Source organism: Ambystoma mexicanum, chromosome 7q, assembly GCF_040938575.1.
Source record: "Ambystoma mexicanum isolate Mex_15411 chromosome 7q, UKY_AmexF1_1, whole genome shotgun sequence".
NCBI classification, from domain to species: Eukaryota; Metazoa; Chordata; class Amphibia; order Caudata; family Ambystomatidae; genus Ambystoma; species Ambystoma mexicanum.
Genome location: NC_090941.1, coordinates 1,127,782,105 through 1,127,806,614, shown reverse-complemented (window position 1 = coordinate 1,127,806,614; position 24,510 = coordinate 1,127,782,105). Strand labels below are relative to the sequence as shown.

Genomic DNA, 24,510 nt, shown 5'->3' with positions numbered 1-24,510 from the left:
CCTATTATTCAGCCCTGCAAAAGATCCACACGAGAATCGACTATCTGTTCATCGACAGGGAAAAATATCATTGGCAGAAACCACGGCATATTTAGGAAGATCAATCTCAGATCACTCCCCACTGATTATGCAATGGCAATTAACAGGGCCTAGACCACCAATCCCCATGTGGAGAATGCCAACTGCAGCCCTCGCCGACCCGGAGTTCAAGGAAGACCTCGCTGAAAAACTAGAAGAATACATTGACATTAATAAAAGCTTAGTATCTACCTGGAGCACACTGTGGGAAGCCATGAAGGTGGTGGCCAGAGGAGAAATAATATCAAAAGCTGGAGGCACTCGTAGGCAATTGAGGTCTGAACTAGAAGCACAAGAAAAAGAGATCTCCCGTCGAGAATCCACCTCAAATATTACTGCAGAGGTTGAAATGAAGTTGAAGGAAGCCCGCGAGAAGTGCCAATCTTCCTGGGACAGATTGGAGAAGTTTGACTTCGCGACATACACTACCAGGTCTCATAAGGAATCCGACAAACCCGGCAGACTGCTGGCCTGGCTGTGTAAGCGTGAAAGCCCCAGGCACCTCCCAACGGAGATACTAGACGAAAATGAGACACATCACAAGACACATCTAGGAATTAATGAAGCGTTTGCCAAATTCTACTCCAGATTGTACTCCCACGAAACACAAATAGACAGAGACGAAATCAAAGAAACACTAGATGAGATAGGCCTCCCCAAAATATCCAGCGAACAGAGAGAGGCACTGGAGATGGAAATCACAGCAGAAGACGTGACTAGTGCAATCCGATCGCTAGCCACCTGTAAGGCTCCCGGAAGTGACGGCCTCCCGCCTGAATTTTACAAAACATGCGAATCCATCCTCACCCCAATCCTTCACGAGGTCTACCTGGAGGCCTACGAAAACGGGGTCTTACCTAACCCTATGAAAAAGACAATAATTATTCCCATGCTCAAACCAAACAAACCACCCACTGACTGTGACTCTTATCGCCCTCTGGCCATGTTAAATTATGATAGTAAGATTCTCACCACTATACTGGCCAGCAGACTCGCTAGGGTGGTAGGGTCCCTAATCCACGAAGACCAGAATGGCTTTGTCCCAGGACATAACACCACAGCCAACCTGAGAAGGCTTCAGCACATTATGGCTGAAACCTATGAGAATGAGGAAGACCTAGCAGTACTATCACTCGATGCCATCAAGGCCTTTGATTCCATCTTCTGGGAGTGGCTCGTCGAGGTGCTGAGGGGGTTCGGGTTTGGCGAGGGCTTTGTCAGATGGATCACAGTACTCTATAATTCTCCTATGGCAAGAGTAAAAACCGGCAGAACGGTGTCTGAATCCTGGAAAATACAAAGGGGCACCAGACAAGGGTGCCCACTGTCGCCCATGCTATACATATTGGGCCTTGAGCCAATTGCCAAATATTTTAGGAATCAATTCTTTGACGCTGGCATCAAAGTGGGCAACGAACATAACATAATATCCCTGTACGCGGATGATGTCCTTTTATACTTGAAAGATCCCCAGGTCAATGCACCAATCACATTGGATGTACTAGACAAATATGCGAAATACTCTGGGATCAAATTCAGTAGACTGAAATCCTCTGCCTTTCCCTTGGCCAGCCTGAGAGGCTTAGAAGAAACTGACCTCCCGGACATTGGGATAAAGTGGCAACTTGACACGTTCCAGTACCTAGGAATTAATGTGAGTCACACCCCGATGCTCACACATGAGCACAACACGGAGGTAGCAATAACCAGTCTTCGCAGATCCATGAAGTTTTGGTCTAGACTCCCACTTGCAATGGTGGGCAGAGCAGCAATCGTCAAGATGATAGTCCTCCCCGATTTCTGTACTTCTTCATCAACATATGCCTCTACGTCAGACCGCCCTTCTTTAAGAAATTAGAGGCACTTATCAAGGACCTACCAGGCATAAATTGACTTTGGCTACCCTATCCCTCCCATACAAGGAGGGGGGAATACAACTCCCAGACCTCCAGTTGTAGTATCTTGCGGCACAGCTGAGCCACGTGACGAAGTGGCTCTCGGACGAACCATCAGCCGAGCTGGGACTATTGAAACAATCTCCCTCCAAAATATTCGGACCCACTGTTACAAGAGATGTACGACCTCACGGATGGCTGGAAACCGGTCTCTTGACTCTATAGGAGACTCATCGATAAACCCAACCCCAAAAGTGCGACACTAAAGGCAAAATGGGAAACGGATCCTGAAACTATGCTTAGAGACAAGGAATGGGAAAGAACGCTACTATACCCTAAGAAGGTGTCGAGAAACTCCAGATTCGGTCAGATACAACTAAACGTCCTGTATCGGACGTATATGACCCCACACAGGGTGGCCTCCTTCAACAAATAGGCCTCCCCGGCTTGCCCATGGTGCGGGAACGACAAAGCTGATCTGATCCACATGTTCTGGACCTGCACCAGAACAATGGCGCTGTGGTCCAAAGTCAAAAAAACCTGCACTGACGCCGGGGTAAGCAGATACGAATAGACACCCGGGTAATGCTTATTAGGGGTCTACCCCAGACCAAGCAAATACAAACATGTCGTTAAGTTGATGGACATTTCATGTATCCTTGCAAAAAGAACTATAGCCATGGCATGGAAGTCACCAGGGGGCCCTAGACATAAACGCTGGATAAAAGAACTAGTGAGATGGACTGCAGCCGAAACCAGAGCCTGGCAAGATGGAATCGCCTCTGACGGAGACTTTGAGAGTGGCACCCTGGACTCTTGGAAGGCCCTCCTGAGAGATATACACTTCAGTGCAGACCATAAACCCCCCTGATAAACCCCATTACCCTGCCATAACTGATCCTTCACACTCGCCCGGATATGGTGATCTTCTTGACCGAGATCCCTCCCACTTCCCGAGATGTCGGAACCCCCATCTGCACCCATGCCCACCCAAGTAAGAGGAACTGTTTCCCTTGAAGACTGTTGTTGTTTATGTTTATTGTTTTAGTCAATGTTCTTGTATTTGTATGCATCTGATACAAATGCCAATAAAATACGTTTAAAAAAAATGGAGTTCTACCCTCAGGGCTTCCCTGTGGCCCTGGGACTCTATTTATATGGATTCGCGCAGAGTCTCCAGTGCCGCCCGTCTGTCCCTGTTGGACGCCAACATGTCTTCCCTGTGTGATTGGCAAATGGAGTCTGTTGACTGCTGTTGTTGCTCCATCTGCCTTTCAGGGGGGATAATGGAAGTGGCCACCCTCTCCATTGCCTGAGCCATCATTTCTACTGATGCTGCATGTTGGGTTGCCATACCGTAATGGAGTTTTCGCATACAGTATTGCCTGGTGGCACACGGCCACCTCGTCGACGGCACCACACCACTTTGGGGCAAGGCGATCTGCACCTTGCTGTGCAGGCACTGCCTGAGGCTGCAGGACTGCATTCCCATCTGATCTGCTGGCCCAGGAACAGGATCAGATGCTGTGGAGTGTGACCCTGCATCCGTAACCACCAAAGGCGGACTTACCAAAACTGATATCCCCATAGAGGGGTCTACCCCCGCTGCAGGTGGGTTGGACAGAACAGAATCCCTGCCAGAAACACTCACCTGCGACGGCACATAAGTCTCATCATCCGATTCAGCACCTGAATAGAGGTCTGGGGAGGTGCACCCAGAGAAACCCCTGGACAGTATGGTCTGCAGTAACATTGGGTTTTCACCCACCACCACACCACGTCCCCCACTGGTGCCTGGTCGTGCCTGAGATTCCTCCTGGGTCTGCACCATCTCCTCAACCTCAACAGCACCAAGTGCGTCATCATCTGCAAAAACATGAAATACAACAAATGGAAACAGACATGAGCACCATAGCACACACATAGGCCGTGACAAGCCAGAGATCCAGTACATGATTTACACATGTCCCACATGACTATAACCATGCCATGCATGCACTGTCAAAGAGTTGGAAGTGGAGTCAAAAAGGCAGACACTGGGGAGAGCAAGATGGAAATGCAACACATTTGCAGCATGTTGGGTAGCACTGGCATCACACATCAGGCTGTGAGTGGCATGTCCAATACACATACATGACACATGCCACCACACAGATGTCATGTAGCATAGCCATGATAAATTACAAGACTACAGCAATATGTCAGTGAATGAGTACTGTCACACATCCATGTCACATCGACATGATGTGAAGATTGATGCTGAATAGTGTTGCAAAATATGCATGTGCCACACACTGAAACACATCCAGTGTCCAATAACACAGTCATTGTGGGCTGATAAATGGTTGGTCACTTTAACATTACAGGAAACATCTGTCATCTTCCACATGCAAACAGGCCCTAATAAAACATTACTGCAGCCCAATACTCCATCGGCCTGAATGGTGTAATCATTAACATAACCAGGTAAAAGTAGTGGCCCAGTGTGGGCTGTAAACAATGACAGAAGCATATCACATATGTTGCAATAGGGCAGAATAATGCGTACTAAAAATGGGAGAGTGGAAACAATCAGCCTGAATGAACACTTACAAAATCTGACCCATGTAGTTGCAAGATGACAGTTCAAGGTAAAGTGCACTAATCTGGGCGTAATTGGCAACTGTGGGCAGAAGGGATACAGTCATACCCAAATCCAAGGCACGTGAATGTATGGGAGGAAGCAAATGGGTGATCCATAACACACCCTCACCTGGCACTCAATCAGAACCTGTCACCCAAACAACAAACACATGAATTACACACACACGCATGGGCACTCACCGGACAATGCCTCGTAATCAGGTAATTCTCCCACACCTTGGATCTGTTCCTCTGTGACGAAGGTCCCAGCAACAGACTCATGTTCAGTGAGTTGTTGTCCTCTTGTGGAGACCCACTGCCAAGCACCAGAGTAGCGGCATGATTTGAGGCCAGCTTGTTCTTTGCTCTGCGTTTCAGGGAATTCCACCGCTTGTATCAATCATCAGCTGTGCGCCTCACAAATCCAAGGGCACTTATGCGGTCCGCGATGATCTGCCGGTGGCCCTACGTTGACCAGGTGTGGTCTTGCACCCTGCAGTCACGAACATTTCATGGCTATGTGCTGACACATAGCTCACAAGTGCATCAAGTTCCGAGTCATTAAAGCTAGGCTTCCTTGACGTGCCGGAGTGTGTAGCCGTGTCTGGGGTCTCAGCCTGTTGTGCCAGAGGACCCTTCTTCCTCTTTTTCAAAGGTGGAGCGGAGCCTGAGTAGCTTACACAGCTCTGGTCAGTAGGGGCAGAAGCACCGGTGAACTGGGTAGTAGGAGTGTGCGAATGCACAATGACCATAGGCCTTGGTGCAGGCATTGGCAGAAGTGTGATGTTGGCAGGGGGAACGTCAGTTTGATGGACCTGGACCGACACTGTCCTGGCTGGGAGACTCAGAGCTGGGGTGGATGGAGCTGCAGCTGCCCCTGCAGCCTCCCCACCCTGCCTACTTGGGGCAGCAGATGACATAGCTGCCCCAGATCCACGCGGCTTGGTTACACCAACTTGCACCGCCACACGTGGCCTAGACTTGCTGACCTGGAAGTCAGCCTGGGAGTCATCCTGTGCCAGGTCAGGTGCACAATGGGCTGGTCCAATAAGGGCTGAGCTGGGATGGTGTCAGCCACGTTTCCCTCAACCATGAGGGGGGGTGTAACGCTCACCTGGCTCCCACGGAGGCGCGGGCGTGGCTGGGACTGCTGTGACCTCTTCTGCAGAGATGCATAAGACCCGGAAGATGGACTGGACTGGATTCCCCAACCTGGCTTTTCTGGCTCAGAGGAATATCCCACTGTGTGTGAAAAGGAAGGGTTAATAGTCTGCAGGTGATGTTCCGACCTCCCACTTCCCTTCTCTCCCTCCGTGAAACCCTTTTGGGATTCCCTGCGAAGACTCACCTTAGGGACCAAAATGACGAGCTCTCCATCCTGCTTCTGATGCAGGGGCGCGTTGTGATTCCAGTTACTTCACTGGATTGGTGAGTTTAAACTAGTTTGTCCATTCCCGTCGTACCGCAAATGTTTATGGCAAGTTTGGGTTTATATTCACTCATCTGTTCTTTTCTTTCGCAGGTGCTGGAGAAGATTCCGGGCTGCAGGCGATTTGGGTGAAGCCAAATTCTGGTAAGAATTCCGATGAGAGATTCCTTTGCAGTTTTAAGTATCTCCTTTAATGTCCAATGTCTTTTTCCCCATAGGGGCCGGGGTACGGCAATGCCGGAGGTAAGGCGCCGACCCGAAAAGAGCTGCTGTGTCTCTCTTGCAAATGGGTAAGTCTTGAGTGAGCGTATTGCTAATGTTCTCACATGCTCTCACTAATACAATGTCTGTTTCTTTTCCCCTTAGGGGCTGGGGTGCTGAGAAGCCGAAGGTATGGCACAAACCCAAAGGCGGAGAAGGAATTGAACCACAGGTAAGTTCTACTTAGATTCGTGTTTCCCTTCTCACCTCTCTTTCTCCTTCCTTCCAATAGGTGCTGGATGGCGGTGGAAGCTCCGGATGGACGTCGCAGGACTCAAAAACGCCATGTGCAGGTGAGTGAAATGCAGCGTGCTGTGCGCGACGCGATGCGCGTTTAAAATGTTTGCCTTCTTTGCAGGATCGTCGGCGTGCAGAATCCGGAGTGCAGATGTATCAGGTAAGGTTCTTGTTTTCACCTGTTCTCTTCTCTTTTCTTCTTTAGGTGTTTGCTGGCAGGCATGATGGAGGACCAAGGCAGGAGCAGGCACGGTGAGCGTCCAGCTGCTAAGTGCAGAACAACGCGAAGCGTGGTCTGCTGCTTGGGTGTGGCTTAAATAGCCTTTCAAGTAGTTCCAGGTATGTATTCTTCCCCCAGAAATATGTATTCCTCCACCGGTCACACCCTAGAGATCAAGTAGTCCCTAGAAAAATAGTTCCTTCCAGTCTTGGAAGTTGCAGCATTGTCTGCACAGGTAAGTTTACACCAAGCACTACTCCCAACCTACTTCTGTATGAGCCTGGCGCCGATGGCGCCAGGACTGATGTCCCCTATGAGCCTGACGCCAACGGCGCCAGGTCTGAGTCCAAAGGGCCCCCATCTGGGGCTGCGGTGACTTCCCTTGAATGCATGGTGTCTGTCTCTGAGGGTGCCGGGCCTGGTTTGGCTCCTTGGAGGCAGGCATCATGACAGTACCTCCCCCCAAGGCCCCTCCCAAGGGTGTCCAACCTGGAGGCCTCGGTTTATTTGGGAACTTCCAGTGAAAATTCCGTATTAGTCGAGGTGCATGAACATTCTCACTTGGTTCCCAAGATCTTTCCTGAGGTCCATATCCTTTCCAATCAATCAGATAAAAGAGTTTTGACTTGGACATCTTAGAATCCAATATGTCCTTAACTTCGAATTCCAATTCCCCATCTATTGGAATTGGTTCTGGTGGTTTGCATAACCTGGTTCCGGGTGGTACTGGTTTCAACAGTGATACGTGAAAAATGGGATGGATTTGCATATTAGGTGGCAGATCGAGTTTGAAGGCTACCGGGTTAATGATAGCTTTGATTGGATAAGGCCCTATATATCTTGGGTTAAACGTTCGTGGACCTTTAAGCGGTAAATGTCTAGTTGCAAGCCACACTTGGTCTCCTACTTTGTAAGGAGGTACTTTACTTCGATGTAAATCAGCATTTTCCTTGTACCTTTCTTTGGCTTGTTGTAAATGAGTCTTTGCTTCCTTGAAGGCTTGGGTTATTGTGGCATGTAAATGATCCACGGCGGGCATTTTAAGGCTTTGAGGGGATTCAAGGTCCGAAGTCCTGGGATGATGGCCGAATAGGGTATAGAAAGGAGTCTGACCCGTTCCAGAATGCACAGAATTGTTGTACGCGTACTCGCAATCCATAGAATGTCCTTCCAATTACCCTCAGATTGAGGCACATACTCCGCAGATACTGTTCCAGGGTCTGGTTTGTTCTTTCAGTTTGACCATCGGTTTGAGGATGGTGGCTGGTGGATAATCGCACATCAACTTGGGCCATTTGGCAACACCTTTTCCAGAAATGAGAACTAAATTGACTTCCCCGATCAGAAACCAATATGGATGGGAAGCCATGTAAACAAACAACATTTTCAAGAAATTCCTTTGCTAAGGTGGGGGCTGAAGGCAACCCCTTCAATGGGATAAAATGAGCCATCTTGGAGAAGAGGTCTACAATCACCAGGATAGTATTATACCCATGACTAGGAGGCTGGTCAGTTATAACGTCCATCGATAAGGTGTGCCACGGTGCCGGAGGGATGTCCAGGAGCCGTAAAGGACCGGCTGGTTTTTGCTTCTGACTTTTATTTTGGGCGCACACTCCGCAGGTCATCACAAAGGATTTAATATCCTTTCGCCAGGATGGCCACCAGAAATGCTGTTTGATCTTTTCCTCTGTTTTAGCGATGCCCGGGTGTCCTTCCATTAGTGTATCATGATAATGTGCTATAACGAGTTCTTGCAATTCCTTGTGAGGCACAAATAACCGCCCTTGGAAATAGGGTAAATCATTATTAATGGAATAGTTTGAGCCTTTCTGGCTCCATTCTTGTAAAGCTGTAGCGTCGAAAAGCAATTTAACTCTACCTTGAACATCCTCAATAGTTTGAGAAGAGATTACACCCAAAATCCTCTGTTCGGGAATAATCGGAACTGGCTCTAGACTTGAGGCAATGTCACCCATTCCAATTCGAGATAGAGCGTCTGCCTTGCCATTCTTGCAACCCGGGCGATATGTGATTATAAAGTCAAATTCTGCAAAGAACAGAGCCCAATGGAGTTGACGAGAAGATTGAGCTTTGGCCGTTTTCAAGTATTGCAAGTTCCTGTGATCTGTAATCACTGTAACAGTGTGTCTTGCGCCGAGCAGGTAGTGACGCCAAGCTTTGAAAGCTGACTTAATAGCCAACAGTTCCTTGTCTGTGATTCCGTAGTTCACTTCATGAGCCGAGAATTTCCTGGACCAAAAGGCTACGGGATGTAGTTGATTTGAAACTGGATCCCTTTGAGAAAGGACAGCCCCCATGGCTAAACTAGAAGCGTCGGTTTCCACAACGTAAGGGAGGTCCGGACGAGGATGTTTTAACACAGGTGCGGAGGTGAATTTGGTTTTTAGTTCCTGAAAGGCTTGTTCTGCCTCCTTAGACCACTCGAAGCGTCTGTTTTTTCGTAGGAGCACCGTGATGGGTTGAACCACTCGAGAAAATTCCGGGATAAACCTTCTGTAAAAATTGGCAAAATCTAGCATACTTTGAACTCCTTTCACAGAACTAGGACACGGCCATTTGAGGATCGCATCCACTTTCCGTGAGTCCATTCGGACTCCTTTAGGTGTTAGGACGAATCCGAGAAACTCAACTTCCGTAACATGAAAAAGGCATTTTTCAAGTTTTGCAAACAGTTTGTGCTGGCACAGTTTCTCCAAGACAGTTCTAACATGTTTTCGGTGATCGGATTCCGAGGAGGAGTACACCAGGATGTCGTCGATATATACAATGACACAAACATCGATGAGTTCTCGAAAAACGTCATTCATAAAATATTGAAAGGCAGCAGGTGCGTTGCACAACCCGAAAGGCATTACCTGGTACTCAAAGAGTCCATATTTGGTGCAGAAGGCAGTTTTCCATTCGTCGCCTTCTCTGACGCGCACCAGGTGGTAAGCTCCCCTTAAATCTAACTTAGTATAGATACAAGCATCTTTTACCTGGTCAAGGAGCTCAGGGATCAAGGGCAGAGGATAACGATTCTTGACCGTTATCTGATTTAAGGTGCGGTAGTCAATGCAAGTTCTAAGGTCGCCTTCTTTTTTCGGTAGGAAGAATAGAGCTGAGGAAGCAGGTGACTTTGACGGGCGAATAAAACCATTGGCAAGGTACTGATCCAAATACTGTCGCAAATGAAGGTTCTCCGGTTCAGTAAGGGCATAGATTCTACTACAAGGCGGTTGAGCATTGGGTACCAGGTCGATCTGACAATCATATGGCCGGTGAGGAGGTAAGGTGTTGGCCTGTTCCTTTTGGAAGACGTCTTGGCGGGCGGCATGCACTTCTGCCCATAATTCCCCCAATAATTGGGCCAGTTGGTCTGTCTCAGAAGTCTCCATGGCGCCTGGGTGGGAAATTATGGGTTGGCTTTGCATTCTGTAATGCTCACATGGCTCCCACGGAGGCGCGGGTGTGGCTGGGACTGCTGTGACCTCTTCTGCAGAGATGCGTAAGACCCGGAAGATGGACTGGACTGGATTCCCCAACCTGGCTTTTCTGGCTTGGAGGAATATCCCACTGTGTGTGAAAAGGAAGGGTTAATATTCTGAGGGTGATGTTCCGACCTCCCACTTCCCTTCTCTCCCTCCGTGAAACCTTTTTGGGATTCCCTGCAAAGACTCACCTTAGGGACCAAAATGACGAGCTCTCCATCCTGCTTCTGATGCAGGGGCGCGTTGTGATTCCAGTTACTTCACTGGATTGATGAGTTTAAACTAGTTTGTCCATTCCCGTCGTACCGCAAATGTTTATGGCAAGTTTGGGTTTATATTCACTCATCTGTTCTTTTCTTTCGCAGGTGCTGGAGAAGATTCCGGGCTGCAGGCGATTTGGATGAAGCCAAATTCTGGTAAGAATTCCGATGAGAGATTCCTTTGCAGTTTTAAGTATCTCCTTTAATGTCCAATGTCTTTTTCCCCATAGGGGCCGGGTACGGCAATGCCAGAGGTAAGGCGCCAACCTGAAAAGAGCTGCTGTATCTCTCTTGCAAATGGGTAAGTCTTGAGTGAGCGTATTGCTAATGTTCTCACATGCTCTCACTAATACAATGTCTGTTTCTTTTCCCCTTAGGGGCCGGGGTGCTGAGATTCCGAAGGTATGGCACAAACCCAAAGGCGGAGAAGGAATTGAACCACAGGTAAGTTTTACTTAGATTCGTGTTTCCCTTCTCACCTCTCTTTCTCCTTCCTTCCAATAAGTGCTGGATAGCGGTGGAAGCTCCGGATGGACGTCGCAGGACTCGAAAACGCCACGTGCAGGTGAGTGAAATGCAGCGTGCTGTGCGCGACGCGATGCACGTTTAAAATGTTTGCCTTCTTTGCAGGATCGTCGGCGTGCAGAATCCGGAGTGCAGATGTATCAGGTAAGGTTCTTGTTTTCACCTGTTCTCTTCTCTTTTCTTCTTTAGGTGTTTCCAGGATGCTGGCAGGCGTGATGGAGGACCAAGGCAGGAGCAGGCACGGTGAGCGTCCAGCTGCTAAGTGCAGAACAACGCGAAGCGTGGTCTGCTGCTTGGGTGTGGCTTAAATAGCCTTTCAAGTAGTTCCAGGTATGTATTCTTCCCCCAGAAATATGTATTCCTCCACCGGTCACACCCTAGAGATCAAGTAGTCCCTAGAAAAATAGTTCCTTCCAGTCTTGGAAGTTGCAGCATGGTCTGCACAGGTAAGTTTACACCAAGCACTACTCCCAACCTACTTCTGTATGAGCCTGGCGCAGATGGCGCCAGGACTGATGTCCCCTATGAGCCTGACGCCAACGGCGCCAGGACTGAGTCCAAAGGGCCCCCATCTGGGGCTGCTGGGACTTCCCTTGAATGCATGGTGTCTGTCTCTGAGGGTGCCGGGCCTGGTTTGGCTCCTTGGAGGCAGGCATCATGACAGGGGGTCATGGGTGTACCTGATTGGTCCTCCACACATGGGGTCTAGGGGCACCCTGCAAATCCCGGCCACGTCCCCTACCGTGCCCACCACGCCCACCTTTTGAAGGTCGCCCACCTTTGCCTCCCTTACCGCTTGGTCGCCTCCCAACCATGGCACTGATGTTGTTGTGCGTATGGGAGTAGCAGTAAACTATTGTCCTGGGCAATTGGGGGTGAAAGGGGTAGGGTACTAGATGGAATTCGTACCCTAGCGCTCTAACAAGGCTGTCTGTGACCCCTGGGGGAAGATGACGGGTCACGCAACGCACGGGCAGCCCAAATTAAAAAAATAACATGCACGCAACCCCTCGTAGACCACGTGTGTGAAAAAATGAACCCGCACTATGCTGTGGCACCCAGAAGCACAAAGATAAGCGTACGCGTAATACACGCAGCCTACAATGACCTCTGAAGAGGTACGCGACACACGGGGCAAGCACAGTTGTTAAATACGTGCGCGACTCACCGTCTGCCTGGAAAAAGAACGTGAAAAAGACATGCGTATGCGCGTTGGCAACACCCCCGCCAAAAGAAGAACTGTACGCTGTCTGAGGAGACAGGACAAAAGAAGAAGTGAACGCTGTTTGAGGAAACAGGCCCAAAAAGAATAAAGAACGCTGTCAGAGGTAACAGGGATTACAAACTTGAAACGCTGTGAAGTAATCGCGTGTGAACCGACAAGAAGTACAGAATTCACCCACTCGCTCTCCACGAAAAGCACGTACAAGGGAATGGGGTCCTACACGTACCTTTGAAAGCGGCCCACAGGTACAGCATCACTTACGCGTGTACGTGCTAAGGCCCTTTCCTCCAATTACACGAGCTGACACTCGGACGTGCAGTTTTTGGACGTGTACGATGAACATGCACCCGTGTTGATTGAAACGCCCACGCGCGTCACGTCACTTACGCGCGTAGGCCCTTTCCTCGGATTACACGCATCCACACGCGGACGTGCAGTTTTTCCACGCGCACTGCCACGTCACGAGGGAAACGCCCGAGTGAGTCACGTCACAGAAGCGCTTACGCGCTAAGGGCCTTTGGTCCAATGAAACCGCGTACGTGTACTGACGCGCATACGCGCGAAGGGCCTTTCCTCGAATTACACGCTGACGTGCAAGATTTTCACATGCCAAATCACTCCGTATCAAGCTGGCCACGCAACAACACACGGAAGACCACGCTCCTGCCCAGAAGGCCGAATTACTGCCCCCAGAGCCCCGAGCACGCTCCCACCTGCCATCTGCTGCTGCCTCACTGCCTGCTGCCCACCTGCCCTGCTATTTGCTGCCTGCACATCAGCCAGGGGTGCAGTTGCTGCTGGAACCGAAGACTCCCGACAGGGATACCATCGCTCCACAGCCCATCCCCAGGACCCAGTTGCCCACTCACTCCTGCCTCTGGAGTTGCCATGTCAGGCACAACACCATCTGGCACCACTGGCAACCCCCAGCCAGAGAGGCAGAGGGCCACCAGCTTCAGTGCCAGGGAAGTTGGTGTCCTGGTGGAGCAAGTCCTGGGGCAGTATGATGCCCTCTTTGGAAGTTTGCGCGCCAACAATGAAGGACGGACCAGGATCTGGATGGGGGTGGCAGTCCGAGACTTACACCATGTCAAGAAGCGCTGGGAGGACTTCAGGTCCAGGACCCTCAACAAGGCCCGGCACCTCTTGAAGGCAGCGGATGCCAAGGGGCGCCGGGGCCACCTGTCCGACCACCAGATGAGGGTCCTGGAACACATAAGCCCAGCGCTCCACGTCCAGGTCCTTGAGAGGCAGACCCATCTGGAGTCAAGCGGTAAGTGTACATGCATACTGATTGGACGCTGTGCGTGTGGTGGTGTGCCAGTAGTGTGCAGGTTGCACATGTGTTTTCATTGGGCCATGTAGGGATGTGTATGAACAGGGGCGTGAGGCTGCCACATGTGAGTCCTCTTAGATGTGAGACACATCGATGGTGTATGTGTTGGTAAGCATGCTGTGCAAATGCAGGTGTGGTAGCACACATGTTTGAATTTCTGTGTATGTACGTTGGCATGGTTGTGGTGTCACACATGGATGGTGGTTCCTGCTGCATGTATTGGCACTGTGTACATGTGCATGTGTGTGTATTTGACAAGTGTGCAACTGTGATGCAACATGGATGCACGTGACACTGATATGTATGGCGATCGCATCACTGCGACAGTCGGAGGAGATGTAGACATGCATGTTAATGTGGTGGCGTGTGTGCATGTCTAGTGCACTCCCTGCGTTTCATGTGATGTCAGGCTCACCTTCGGCTGTTCATGCTGTTGTATGTGTATGGATGTTGCTTCCTGGTACAATATTGCTGTGGAAATGCTCATGTGTGTGAGTTGAAATGACATGTGTGTTGTGGAGTGTGATGCCATGTCTGAAGTTTGACACTGCCACTCATGTGCAACTGTCATGTGTGTATCAGTCCATTGTACAGTGCCCTGATGTCTGTGTTTTATCTCTCCCTGTCTGCAGCGTCAACTGATGAAGAGGGCGGAGAGGTTGCTGTGGAGCACAGCGGCAGGGATCGCACCACCAGCCGGAGACTCAAGGCACGGCTCCCCTCCCAGATTGTCTTCTCGTCGGGGAGTGAGGAGTCTGGTGACGCGTCCCAGGCCGCAGCTGCCGAGGGTAGGTCCAAGAGGCAGAGGTTGGAGGTGGACTCCTCGGCAGCAGAAGGAGCAGCTGAGACCCCACAGGGTCCAACGGAGGAAGATGGCACAGAGTCATCCAGGTTGGTGGGGGGTTTGGTGTAGGAGGAGGCCGCAGAAGGGACACACACGGGGTCTGGAGGTGGGGATTCCACTGGTGCTAGTGGTGCAGTGCAGGGGCAGGGACAGGAGGCAGCACTGGCCGCCGCAGAGGTGCCTGTGTGTAATCCTGTCTCTGATCCCTGTCACTGCATCATCTGGCACCAGCAGGGATGCCTACGTCCAGACCCGTTTTCAGGGAGGGGATGAGCAAACGACAACTGGCCTTCCTCTCCCTGCAGACGTAGCTATCCGGGACTTTGTTGAGCCTGTCCTGAGTGGGATAGAGTTGCGTCAACGGGGCATGCGAGGTGACCTGCAGTCTTTTCGTGGAGAGACTGCACGTCGTCTCGCATGCCTCTTTGATAACGTTGACCTACTGGGACGTGTCACCGGTGCTGGATTGCTCCGTGTGCTGGACCTTCTTGCGACCCCCTCCTCACCTGAACCCCCTACACGCCAGTCGTCCTGCATGCCATCTTCCCACCCATGTGTCACCTGGGTACCCTGTGGAGCTGCCCCTGACCCAGCGGCCAGGCTGGTGGAGGACACGTCCCTGCCACAGTCGGGAGTTGGACGTCCAGCAGGGGTGGCCACCACGACAACTGCACCCCATCCGGAGGGGGACGTGCAGGCAGCAAGAGCCATGGCGCAGGCACAGGCACAGCAGCAGCAACATGGTGGGAGCAATGATGGCTCAGGGCCTTCAACATCGGAGGGGCAGGTATCGGCCATAGGGCAGGAGGACCTCGGATTTCAAGTGTCTTCCATGTGGCAGTGGTTGGGCTACGCCATAGATGCAGAGCGGCATTGGGCGGAAGAGGCACGGCTCACAATGGTCAGGGCGGAGAACTCCATACGGAGGGCCCTGAGGGCCCTGAGGCAGGCCGAGTGCCTCGAGGCAATTTGCAGGGAGTTGGAGGTAAACATGTTGTCGTCCCTGTGAACCCTCAGGGCCATGGAAGAGGACCGCCTCCAGGACATTGAGTGGGAGTTTGATGATGCCCTGGCCTGGGACATCAATAAGTGAGCCGTCGGACTAGCCCGCTGCCATTGTAAATAGTTAGATAGTGTTAGGTTTCCTTTCTGTTTTTGTTTATTTTGGGGCGATTGGACAATGCACCACATTTTTGTATATAGTTCTTTAGTAGGTAGTCTTTTTGTAGGTTTCATTTCATTTGTTGGGCTCATGAACCCTGGATTGGTGATTTGCATATAGTTGAACAGTGGATTTATTTTATTTTTTTTCATTTCACCATGGAGCAATGGATTTCACTTATTTTTTTTCTCTTGGATTTGCTTTGTTGGACTGAGACTTTGGACACATTTTCATTTGGATTTCTTGGATTCTGATCTCATACTTTATTGTGTGTTTTCTTTTCATTACATTCATTTTGGATTCAATACATTTTTGTTCCATACTTCGGTGTGTGGTATTCTCTCATAGATTTCATGCATGTCATGATGTGGGTTTTCACATTCACTTGCACCCATTGTGTGTGTGTGATGAACATGTGTTCATTTACATACTTGCCATTCGGGTTGTATCATGTAATGGGCATTTCTATGTGGGTGGTTGCAATACTTGGTTGGGTCTTTGGGCTGGGGTGCCATGGGGTGTGATGTGGCTGGCCATTAGGCCCATGATTGAGAATCGTCATGACGTGGAGGCAGGGGGACATGAGTGGGGGCCTGCTGGCAGGTGCCCCTGACTGCTGGGGCCTGGGGGTGCTGGGGGACATGAGTGGGGGCCTGCTGGCAGGTGACCCTCACTGCTGGGTGGTGGGGAGCTGGGGGACATGAGTGGGGGCCTGCTGGCAGGTGACCCTCACTGCTGGGGGGTGGGGGTGCTGGGGGACATGAGTGGGACCTGAGTGGGGGCCTGCTGGCAGGTGCCCCTGACTGCTGTGGGGTGGGGGTGCTGGGGGACATGAGAGGGGGCCTGCTGGCAGGTGACCCTCACTGCTGGGGGGTGGAGGTGCTGGGGGACATGAGTGGGGGCCTGCTGGCAGGTGCCCCTGACTGCCGGGGGGTGGGGGTGCTGGGGGACATGAGTGGGGGCCTGCTGGCAGGTGTCCCTGACTGCTGGGGGTGGGGGTGCAGGGGGACATGTGTGGGGGCCTGCTGGCGGCAGGTGCCCCTGACTGCTGGGGGGTGGGGGTGCTGGGGGACATGTGTGGGACATGAGTGGGGGCCTGCTGGCAGGTGCCCCTGACTGCTGGGGGGTGGGGGTGCTGGGGGACATGAGTGGGGGCCTGCTGGCAGGTGACCCTGACTGTTGGGGAGTGGGGGTGGTGGGGGACATGTGTGGGACATGAGTGGGGGCCTGCTGGCAGGTGCCCCTGACTGCTGGGGCGTGGGGGTGCAGGGGGACATGAGTGGGGGCCTGCTTGCAAGTGCCCCTGACTGCTGGGGCGTGGGGGTGCAGGGGGACATGAGTGGGGGCCTGCTGGCAGGTGCCCCTGACTGCTGGGGGGTGGGGGTGCAGTGGGACATGAGTGAGGGCCTACTGGCAGGTGACCCTCACTGCTGGGGGGTGGGGGTGCTGGGGGACATGGGTTGGTGATCAGTAGTGCAAGGTGACATGTGGCTTGGCTGGGGGCATGCCCATGGTGGATGGGCTGCCTGCGGGACATGAGCAGGGGTGCAGGGTAGTCCCCTGTGGTGTGGGCTGCCTGCAGGGGCCGTGGAGGGTGCAGAGGGAACACCTGGGAGGACCCACACTGCCAATTCACGGGTAGAACTCCCCGCGCACCCCCAAAATTCACGTACCCCGCTCCGACAGCAAAAACGCATGTGAAACTTCCCGCACACCCGTTATACACGTACCCCACTCGCACAGGGCCAATCGCGTATGAAACTTCCCGCGCACCCCCGAATTACACGTACCCCACTCAAACAGGGCCAATCGCGTGTGAAACTTCCCGCGCACCCCTGAATTACACGTACCCCACTCGAACAGGGCCAATCGCGTGTGAAACTTCCAGTGCACCCACGAATTACACGTACCCCACTCCGATCGTGTGTGAAACTTCCCACGAACCCCAGGAATACACGCACCCCACTCGCACAGGGCCTATTGCGTGTGAAACTTCCCGCGCACCCCAGGAATACACGTACCCCACTCACACAGGGCCAATCGCGTGTGAAACTTCCTGCGAACCCCAGTCATACACGTACCCCTCTCGCACAGGGCCAATCGCGTGTGAAACTTCCCGCGCACCCCAGGAATACACGTACCCCACTCGCACAGGGCCAATCGCGTGTGAAACTTCCCGCGCACCCCCGATTTACACGTACCCTGCTCCGATCGTGTGTGAAACCTCCCGCGCACCCCAGGAATACACATACCCCACTCGCACAGGGCCAATCGTGTGTGGAACTTCCCGCACACCCCCGATTTACACGTACCCCACTCCGATCGCGTGTGAAACCTCCCGCGCACCCCAGGAATACACGTACCCCACTCGCACAGGGCCAATCGCGTGTGAAACTTCCCATGCACCCACGAATTACACATACCTCACTCTGATCGCGTGTGAAACCTCCCGTGCACCCCAGGAATACACGCAACCCACTCTCACAGGGCCTACCGCATGTGAAACTTCCTGCGCACCCCCGAATTACACATACCCTGCTCCGATCGCGTGTGAAACTTCCCGCCCACACCCAAAATACACGTACCATGCTCCGATCACGTGTGAAACTTCCCGCGAACCCCAGTAATACACACTCCCCGCTTGCCGTGTGCTGTGTGGCGGCCCTGTATACTGGTACAGGGTTAGCACGGCCCTTTGCGCTGGATTGGGGATTTTGATGACTTTTCCTTTAGTGAGGGGCATTCTTGGGGGCGTAACTGGAGCTGCTGCAGGGTCGCTGCGCCACGGCTGGTTTTGGTAGCTAAAATCCATGAATACACTGTGCGCGGAAATGGATTTTAGCGCACGCGGCTGGCGGAGAGATTTGCACGCGTACACTGTGCGCCAGCCGCGTGCGCCACTTGTGCGCTGAATTCTATGAATTACCCCCAGAATTTTATCAGGCAGATGATTTTTTAGCTTAGCTTGTTTTCTTGCTTGCTTTCGAGAAACATAAGTAACAGGAAAACCAGCCATATTATCAGGAGCGTCAGGTAAGTCTAAGAGCACCACTGATTTATTTTCTTTATTAACACCCTTGTTAGCATGTGACTCAGATGTATGTGTTCCATTATCGGCGTTAGATAAATTATTATGTTCTAAAAGAATTTCCAAAATGTCGCTGTGCGGCACAGATTGTGTGTAAATTCTGTCGCACAGTTTTATCAAGATTGTGAGGGCAAAATGGAGTAAATTAGTTGATGGATTCCTGACGTTAGAGGCAGGAATATTCGCTTCCAGCTTTGAATCGTTGTGATAATTTTCAATGACCTCTTTTGCACTTCCGTTGTTTTCAACATCATCATCAAGAGCATTGGTGGAGTGTCAATTAGGTTGAATTGTTAATGGCAACAAAGAGGGCGGGCTAGATAGCCTGGGCGATACATGCAATGCGTTATTCTCTCCCAACGGGCTGCCGTGTACAGCATCAGTCGGCACTGGGTCATTACAATTACTAGTCATTTCTGTGCCGCTCTGTTGGACCCACATAGCCCATAGCATAGGTCCAACAGGGAATTGTGATTCCTAGACTTGCCGTAAGGTTTAGTTTTACGAAGATTGTAGTGCGTGCTATTGCTTTGCACCTTACCTGGCATATATGAATTTAAATCTTCAAGTTAACACAGTTGTTACACTCGTTATTCGACTCCACACAGTTTGGTATTACGAGTCGCAATATGGGTAACGTAGACTATTTATACAACGAAACAAGAAAATGACTGTAGCAAGCAAAAATTATATATTTTGCGACTTGCTCGCCTCGCCAAACACTGTCAAACACGCTGCCACACACTCCACTACACACTCTGCATGTAGGGCTATGTGGTTATAGAGTTCTGAAGGGCAGTCCAGAGCGGCCAGGTAGTGAGAACTGTAGATAGACCAACGCCTCTCACGATCCGGCCTGAAGTGCTCTCAGTCATAGAGGTAAGTTGCGGGTGCGCGTGTCAGTGTGGAGACTGTGTATGAATGGAGAGACTGCTGGTTGAATCCAAAGGTTGAGGACTGTGGGATTTAGGGTGAAAGTTAGCAGTGGGAAGTGGGGAGCAAAAGTTGTGAAGTATGGACGTGAAGGTGAGAAAGGAGTGTCAGTGCAGGAAGAATTCCCAGGGAAGGAGGTGAGTGAGAGTTGAAGGTCAGAGAGGAATGGAGGAATTACACAGGGTTTATATTTTCTCTTGGGAATTAGTGGTAGGTGGAGAGGAAAGCTTAAAGGCAGGACAGATAATGGTGATGGATACAAGGGCAAGGTCCGAAATAGACATTCTTTAATAATGTGAAATACTTTTAGAATGTTTCTAAATATGTAGATTCATTTTATGATTTGGACCCTGAAGAAGCACAGACCCCAGTTACAGGTGTGTATTCTAGACAGTGGGAAATAGGTGTTGGTCCAATCTTTTCATATCTTGGTTATTTTTTAAACAATTAACTTCAGAAACGAAATTGCTTATATATATTAGAATGCTGTGATTAGAAGCAGTGTTCACACATATTGGTACGTTCTATATCTGTAACCTTGGATAAAAGATATAATATCAAAAAGAAAAAGGTGTATGTTTCTTTAATGAGCAAATTTAGATATTTCGGCTTTGTTCTGTGTAATGTTATACTGTTACCCTGAAGTGGTAAATGAATGTGTGAGCAGCAACATACAAGTAGGATAAACACATGATGTGGAGAAGGACCGATAACTTCTGAAATGACTGCCCACCGGACACGATGATGCCTTTTCTGACGTATGAAATTCACTCTGTAATACTCCTCCTCCACTATCTGAAGACTCTGCACTTTACAACTCCCAACGGGTACGAAATATACTTTGATGAAAACGGAGATGGACCATCTGCCTACGACATCCTAAATGTGCAGGTATCGCGAAGCGATGAATTTCAGCTCGTAAAAGTTGGCAAGTTGGACCCGGCTGCAGAAAATGGACAAGACCTCATGATCAACACTCGTGCCATTTTGTGGAGTGGTGGATCTTCTCAGGTGCGGGCGGTGCTCTAGGTGTGGGATCCTGCAATAGCGTCGGGTGTCAGAAATCCATGCCATATTGAAACATAATCAATCAATCAATGATTCTCTGTTCAATTCCATGGTCAAGTGTCTAATGTGAAAATACCATTGACAATACCAATAGGTGTGTTTTTTAAGTGAACACGTTTTGTAGAGTATAGATAGAGGCATTGCTGTTGAGCGGATTTTGTGGGCTCTAATGTGTTTTTGGGTGTTAGAGTTTCTCCTGTTAAGTGTGTGAGTTTTGTATATTTTTGTGTATGGGTGGATGCCTGGAAGGCTGGAGTATTGTATACAGAAAATACAATGTGTTGAAGTGAACATCTTATGCTCTGTATTGACAGTTACTCTCTATGCAATATTCGTGTTGGTTCATAGATGTCACTTTAGCATTAGAAACTCCTCTGTGAGACACAACTAATGGTACAGAATACTGTACAGAGGCTTGGCAACCTTTGATGTCATCAATGGCAGGATGCAGTGCTTTAGATGTGTTTAGCCAGACTCTGTTATTGCAATCCCTTGTGTATTTATATTGAATTGTTATATTTGGGCATTCAAAGCAGGCTCTGGTGTTTTCATCCCCTCTTGTATTTGACAGCAATGGTAAAACAAATGTATTTCAATCACTCTTGTAACCTGACAAAAAATGTGATGGCAAGGAGGTACTTGTTCTGGACGCGTGTTCCTAGATAGAATACATCCGTTTTCTTTTAATCCCAGAGATCTTGTGTGCCAAGCACTATTGTTCTCTCTTCCTTGGTTTCATCATATCTTAGAGAAGTAAGCCAATTTTGCAGGGCAACACTGTCTGTAAATGCTTATATTGATTGTGTCCTTCCTCCTCCAGGTTCCACGCTCTGCGTGCAGTGACCCGTGTTCTCAGGGGTACAGGGAGGCTAGAAGAAAGGGGGAGCCTGTCTGCTGCTTTGACTGTGTCCCATGCTCACCAGGAAAGATCACCAATAGCACATGTAATGCTTCCCTTGAAACTGAATAAAATATCCTACATGGCAGGAGTGTACACCAGGCCTGTTCAGTTGGACAGTGAGTGAAGTTGGGGGAAGGAAACCCACAAAAACAACACACCAGGGTCAGGGACCAATATGAAGTTGGCCGAGGCCCACAAAAGAAAAGCACAAAGGTCAATGACCCACACAAGTGTAATGAAGCATATATTCAAGGGGCTGAGGCCAAGAGCAAGTCGAAGAGAACCTAAGAAAATATAAAGGGGTCTGGGACCAACACATAAGTGAAAGGAGTTGCCAAACAAGTTGAGGGGTCAGACATAACCCAATGGAATATGGGACCCATGTGAAAGAGAAAGAGACATTTTCTTGAATTCTAGATCTATAGTCAGGCATGGCAGGATAGTGAACCAGACTTGGCACTACAGTTTTGTGAGGAACAAGAGACAAGGGAAAGAGACTTTCCTCCCTCCCCTGATACAAGGAAAATATGTTTTGTGGCAAAAAGGTCTACAGTTAAGTCTGGAAGGATATTGTACCAGACTTAAGGCTATGTTTGTGAATTGACACCTGGGGACTGTGTTTAAAGAATCACTCATTGGGCCTCATTACGACCCTGGCGGAAATCGTGGCGCCAAATGCACCATGGAGCACGGCGGAAAGCTGCCGATAGCGCCATGGGGGTTGGCGGATTTACCGCCCCATTCCGACCTTGGCGGGGCGGTAAATCCCCATTCCCCATTTTACCCTTCCCCATTCCCATTTTTGCCCCATTGGGTATAATGGGAGTGGGGAAGGCGTTAATTACGCCACCGTAAATTACGGTGGCGTAATTAACAACAAGGTCCCGTAGCGCCATGGATTTCTCCGCCCGGAAAAACCAGGCGGAAAACGCTCCATGGCGCTACGGGAACTCGTAGTAGGGCGGACGGGTCCGCCGCGAATACCGCTGGCGTAAACCCACTCCGCCAGGGTCGTAATGAGGCCCATTGTGTTTTCACACCACAAACTGAACTGTAAAGGTCTGTATCCGGAATGAGAGAAGCCTCCTTCTGGATCAAGAAGGCATGCTGTTTTTCCTTAGTTAGTTTAGAGTAAGGGACGGAAATAGGTTTAAACACAGGAAAGTGGACATTTTATTGTTAAAAGACATTCTGACAGAGTCCTTGGTGTTTTTGCTGAGGCAGGACAAGCCGTCATAGAAATAGGGCAGAATAGGTTTTTCCTTTTCTTTACCTTTATATTAAAAGTCTTTGCCAACAAACTTGCCAGCACTGTGTCAGACTCGTACTTCTGCACCCTTACATAACAAACGTTTACTTAGAGAAGTGTCATTTGGAGATTGCATCCTTTTGTACATATCTGGCAAGACCTAAGTACATATAAAGTTGTATGCACTAAATCCAGCTTCTAACCTATTTCAATATCTTCTTTCTTATTTTACAGACAAATGTTTTAAAAGTCCAGAAAGCCAGTGGCCAAATGAGAGACAAGATCGATGTATACAAAAAGTGACTGAATTCCTAACATTTGATGAGCCCTTTGGACTAACATTAATAATATCTTCAATCATCATGATCCTCTTCACTGCCTCTGTGTTTTTTGTATTCATAAATCACAGGAACACTCCTATTGTGAAAGCAAACAACCGTGGGGTTAGTTACGTGCTCCTGTCGACCCTCATGCTCTGCTTCCTCTGCTCCTTCATATTTATCAGCCGTCCCGAGCAGCTCACCTGCATGCTCCGACAAACTGTCTTTGGGATAGTTTTTACTGTCATTGTCTCCTCTGTTCTTTCAAAAGCTGTACTTGTTGTTCTTGCCTGTAAGGCAATACACCCTAACAGTCCTGTGAGAAAGTGGCTTGGAATGAAGACACCATTTTATATTATATGTACCTGCCCTATGGTGCAAATATTCATCTGTGGTGCTTGGCTTTTGAGGTCACCCCCATTCCCAGAACTGAATCTGAATTCTTATAATGAGAAGATCATCATTGAATGTAATGAAGGAGACGCCATCTTCTTCTACTGCATGCTGGGATACATGGGCTTCCTCGCCACTGTCAGCTTCATCGTGGCCTTTCTCTCCAGGAATCTCCCTGGAAGCTTCAACGAGGCCAAGCTGATCACCTTCAGCATGCTGGTGTTTGTCAGTGTGTGGCTCTCCTTCATCCCAGCGTACCTGAGCACGCGCGGGAAGTACATGGTGGCCGTGGAGGTGTTTGCCATCCTGTGCTCCAGCGCTGGGCTGCTCGGCTGCATATTCCTCCCAAAGTGTTATCTCATTTCAGGGAGGACAGATAAAAACACAAGAAAATATATAGTAGGAAAACACTTGTTCAATAAAAAATTAGAGAAACATGTTTTACATTAATGTTGAATTCTCTTTTATCGAAATAAAAAAATGTGGTTTGGATCGAGGTGAACTCACAATGTAGAAAACAAGAGAATGAAAAAAAATGAAATAGAGAAAGCAAGAGAGACAGGGAAAGGTAGAGTGTGAGAAAAATAACATTGACAGAGAGAGAAACAAAAGAGAGACATTAGAGAATGTGGCTGGAAAAGAGTGAGCTAACATTAATCAAGAGAAGAACAGACAGAAGCACAAAGAGATAGAAAAGAAGGGATAGACAGAGAAGTTGAGAACTATATAGACTAACACATATATAGAATTAAAAAGAGTGAAGAAGACAAAGAAGCCATGGTGACAAACTAATCTTGAGAGAGAAGGTTGGAGTTATTGTCCATTTTTGCTCTCATAAAACAGCAGTAACGTATATGTGTGTGTACATATATGTATATATGATCCCTGATACACTGGTAACACGGGTATATGACATATTGTATATTAGTTTGCCACTATGAGTCCTCCCACTAGGTACCTTCTTGTTCTT

General features: G+C 49.6%; 1 protein-coding gene across 1 annotated transcript; it reads left to right on the top strand.

Annotated features, from left to right (window-relative positions):
- Positions 1–175: 175 nt before the first annotated feature.
- Positions 176–23,990, top strand: LOC138528220 (vomeronasal type-2 receptor 26-like). The gene is made up of 8 exons (XM_069639677.1): positions 176–557; positions 6,391–6,457; positions 6,518–6,578; positions 6,728–6,774; positions 10,874–10,940; positions 20,411–20,620; positions 21,498–21,621; positions 23,062–23,990. The coding sequence occupies exons 1-8, from the start codon at positions 176–178 to the stop codon at positions 23,988–23,990; spliced, it is 1,887 nt and encodes a 628-aa protein (XP_069495778.1).
- Positions 23,991–24,510: the final 520 nt, after the last annotated feature.

Bases quoted from the DNA above. Each gene is read 5' to 3' on its own strand.
- LOC138528220 (XM_069639677.1), top strand. From the start codon at position 176: ATGCCAACTGCAGCCCTCGCCGACCCGGAGTTCAAGGAAGACCTCGCT. The intron at 6,458-6,517 runs GTAAGTTCTACT...TCCTTCCAATAG, and splicing joins GAGAAGGAATTGAACCACAG to GTGCTGGATGGCGGTGGAAG. The intron at 20,621-21,497 runs GTGCGGGCGGTG...TTCCTCCTCCAG, and splicing joins GGAGTGGTGGATCTTCTCAG to GTTCCACGCTCTGCGTGCAG.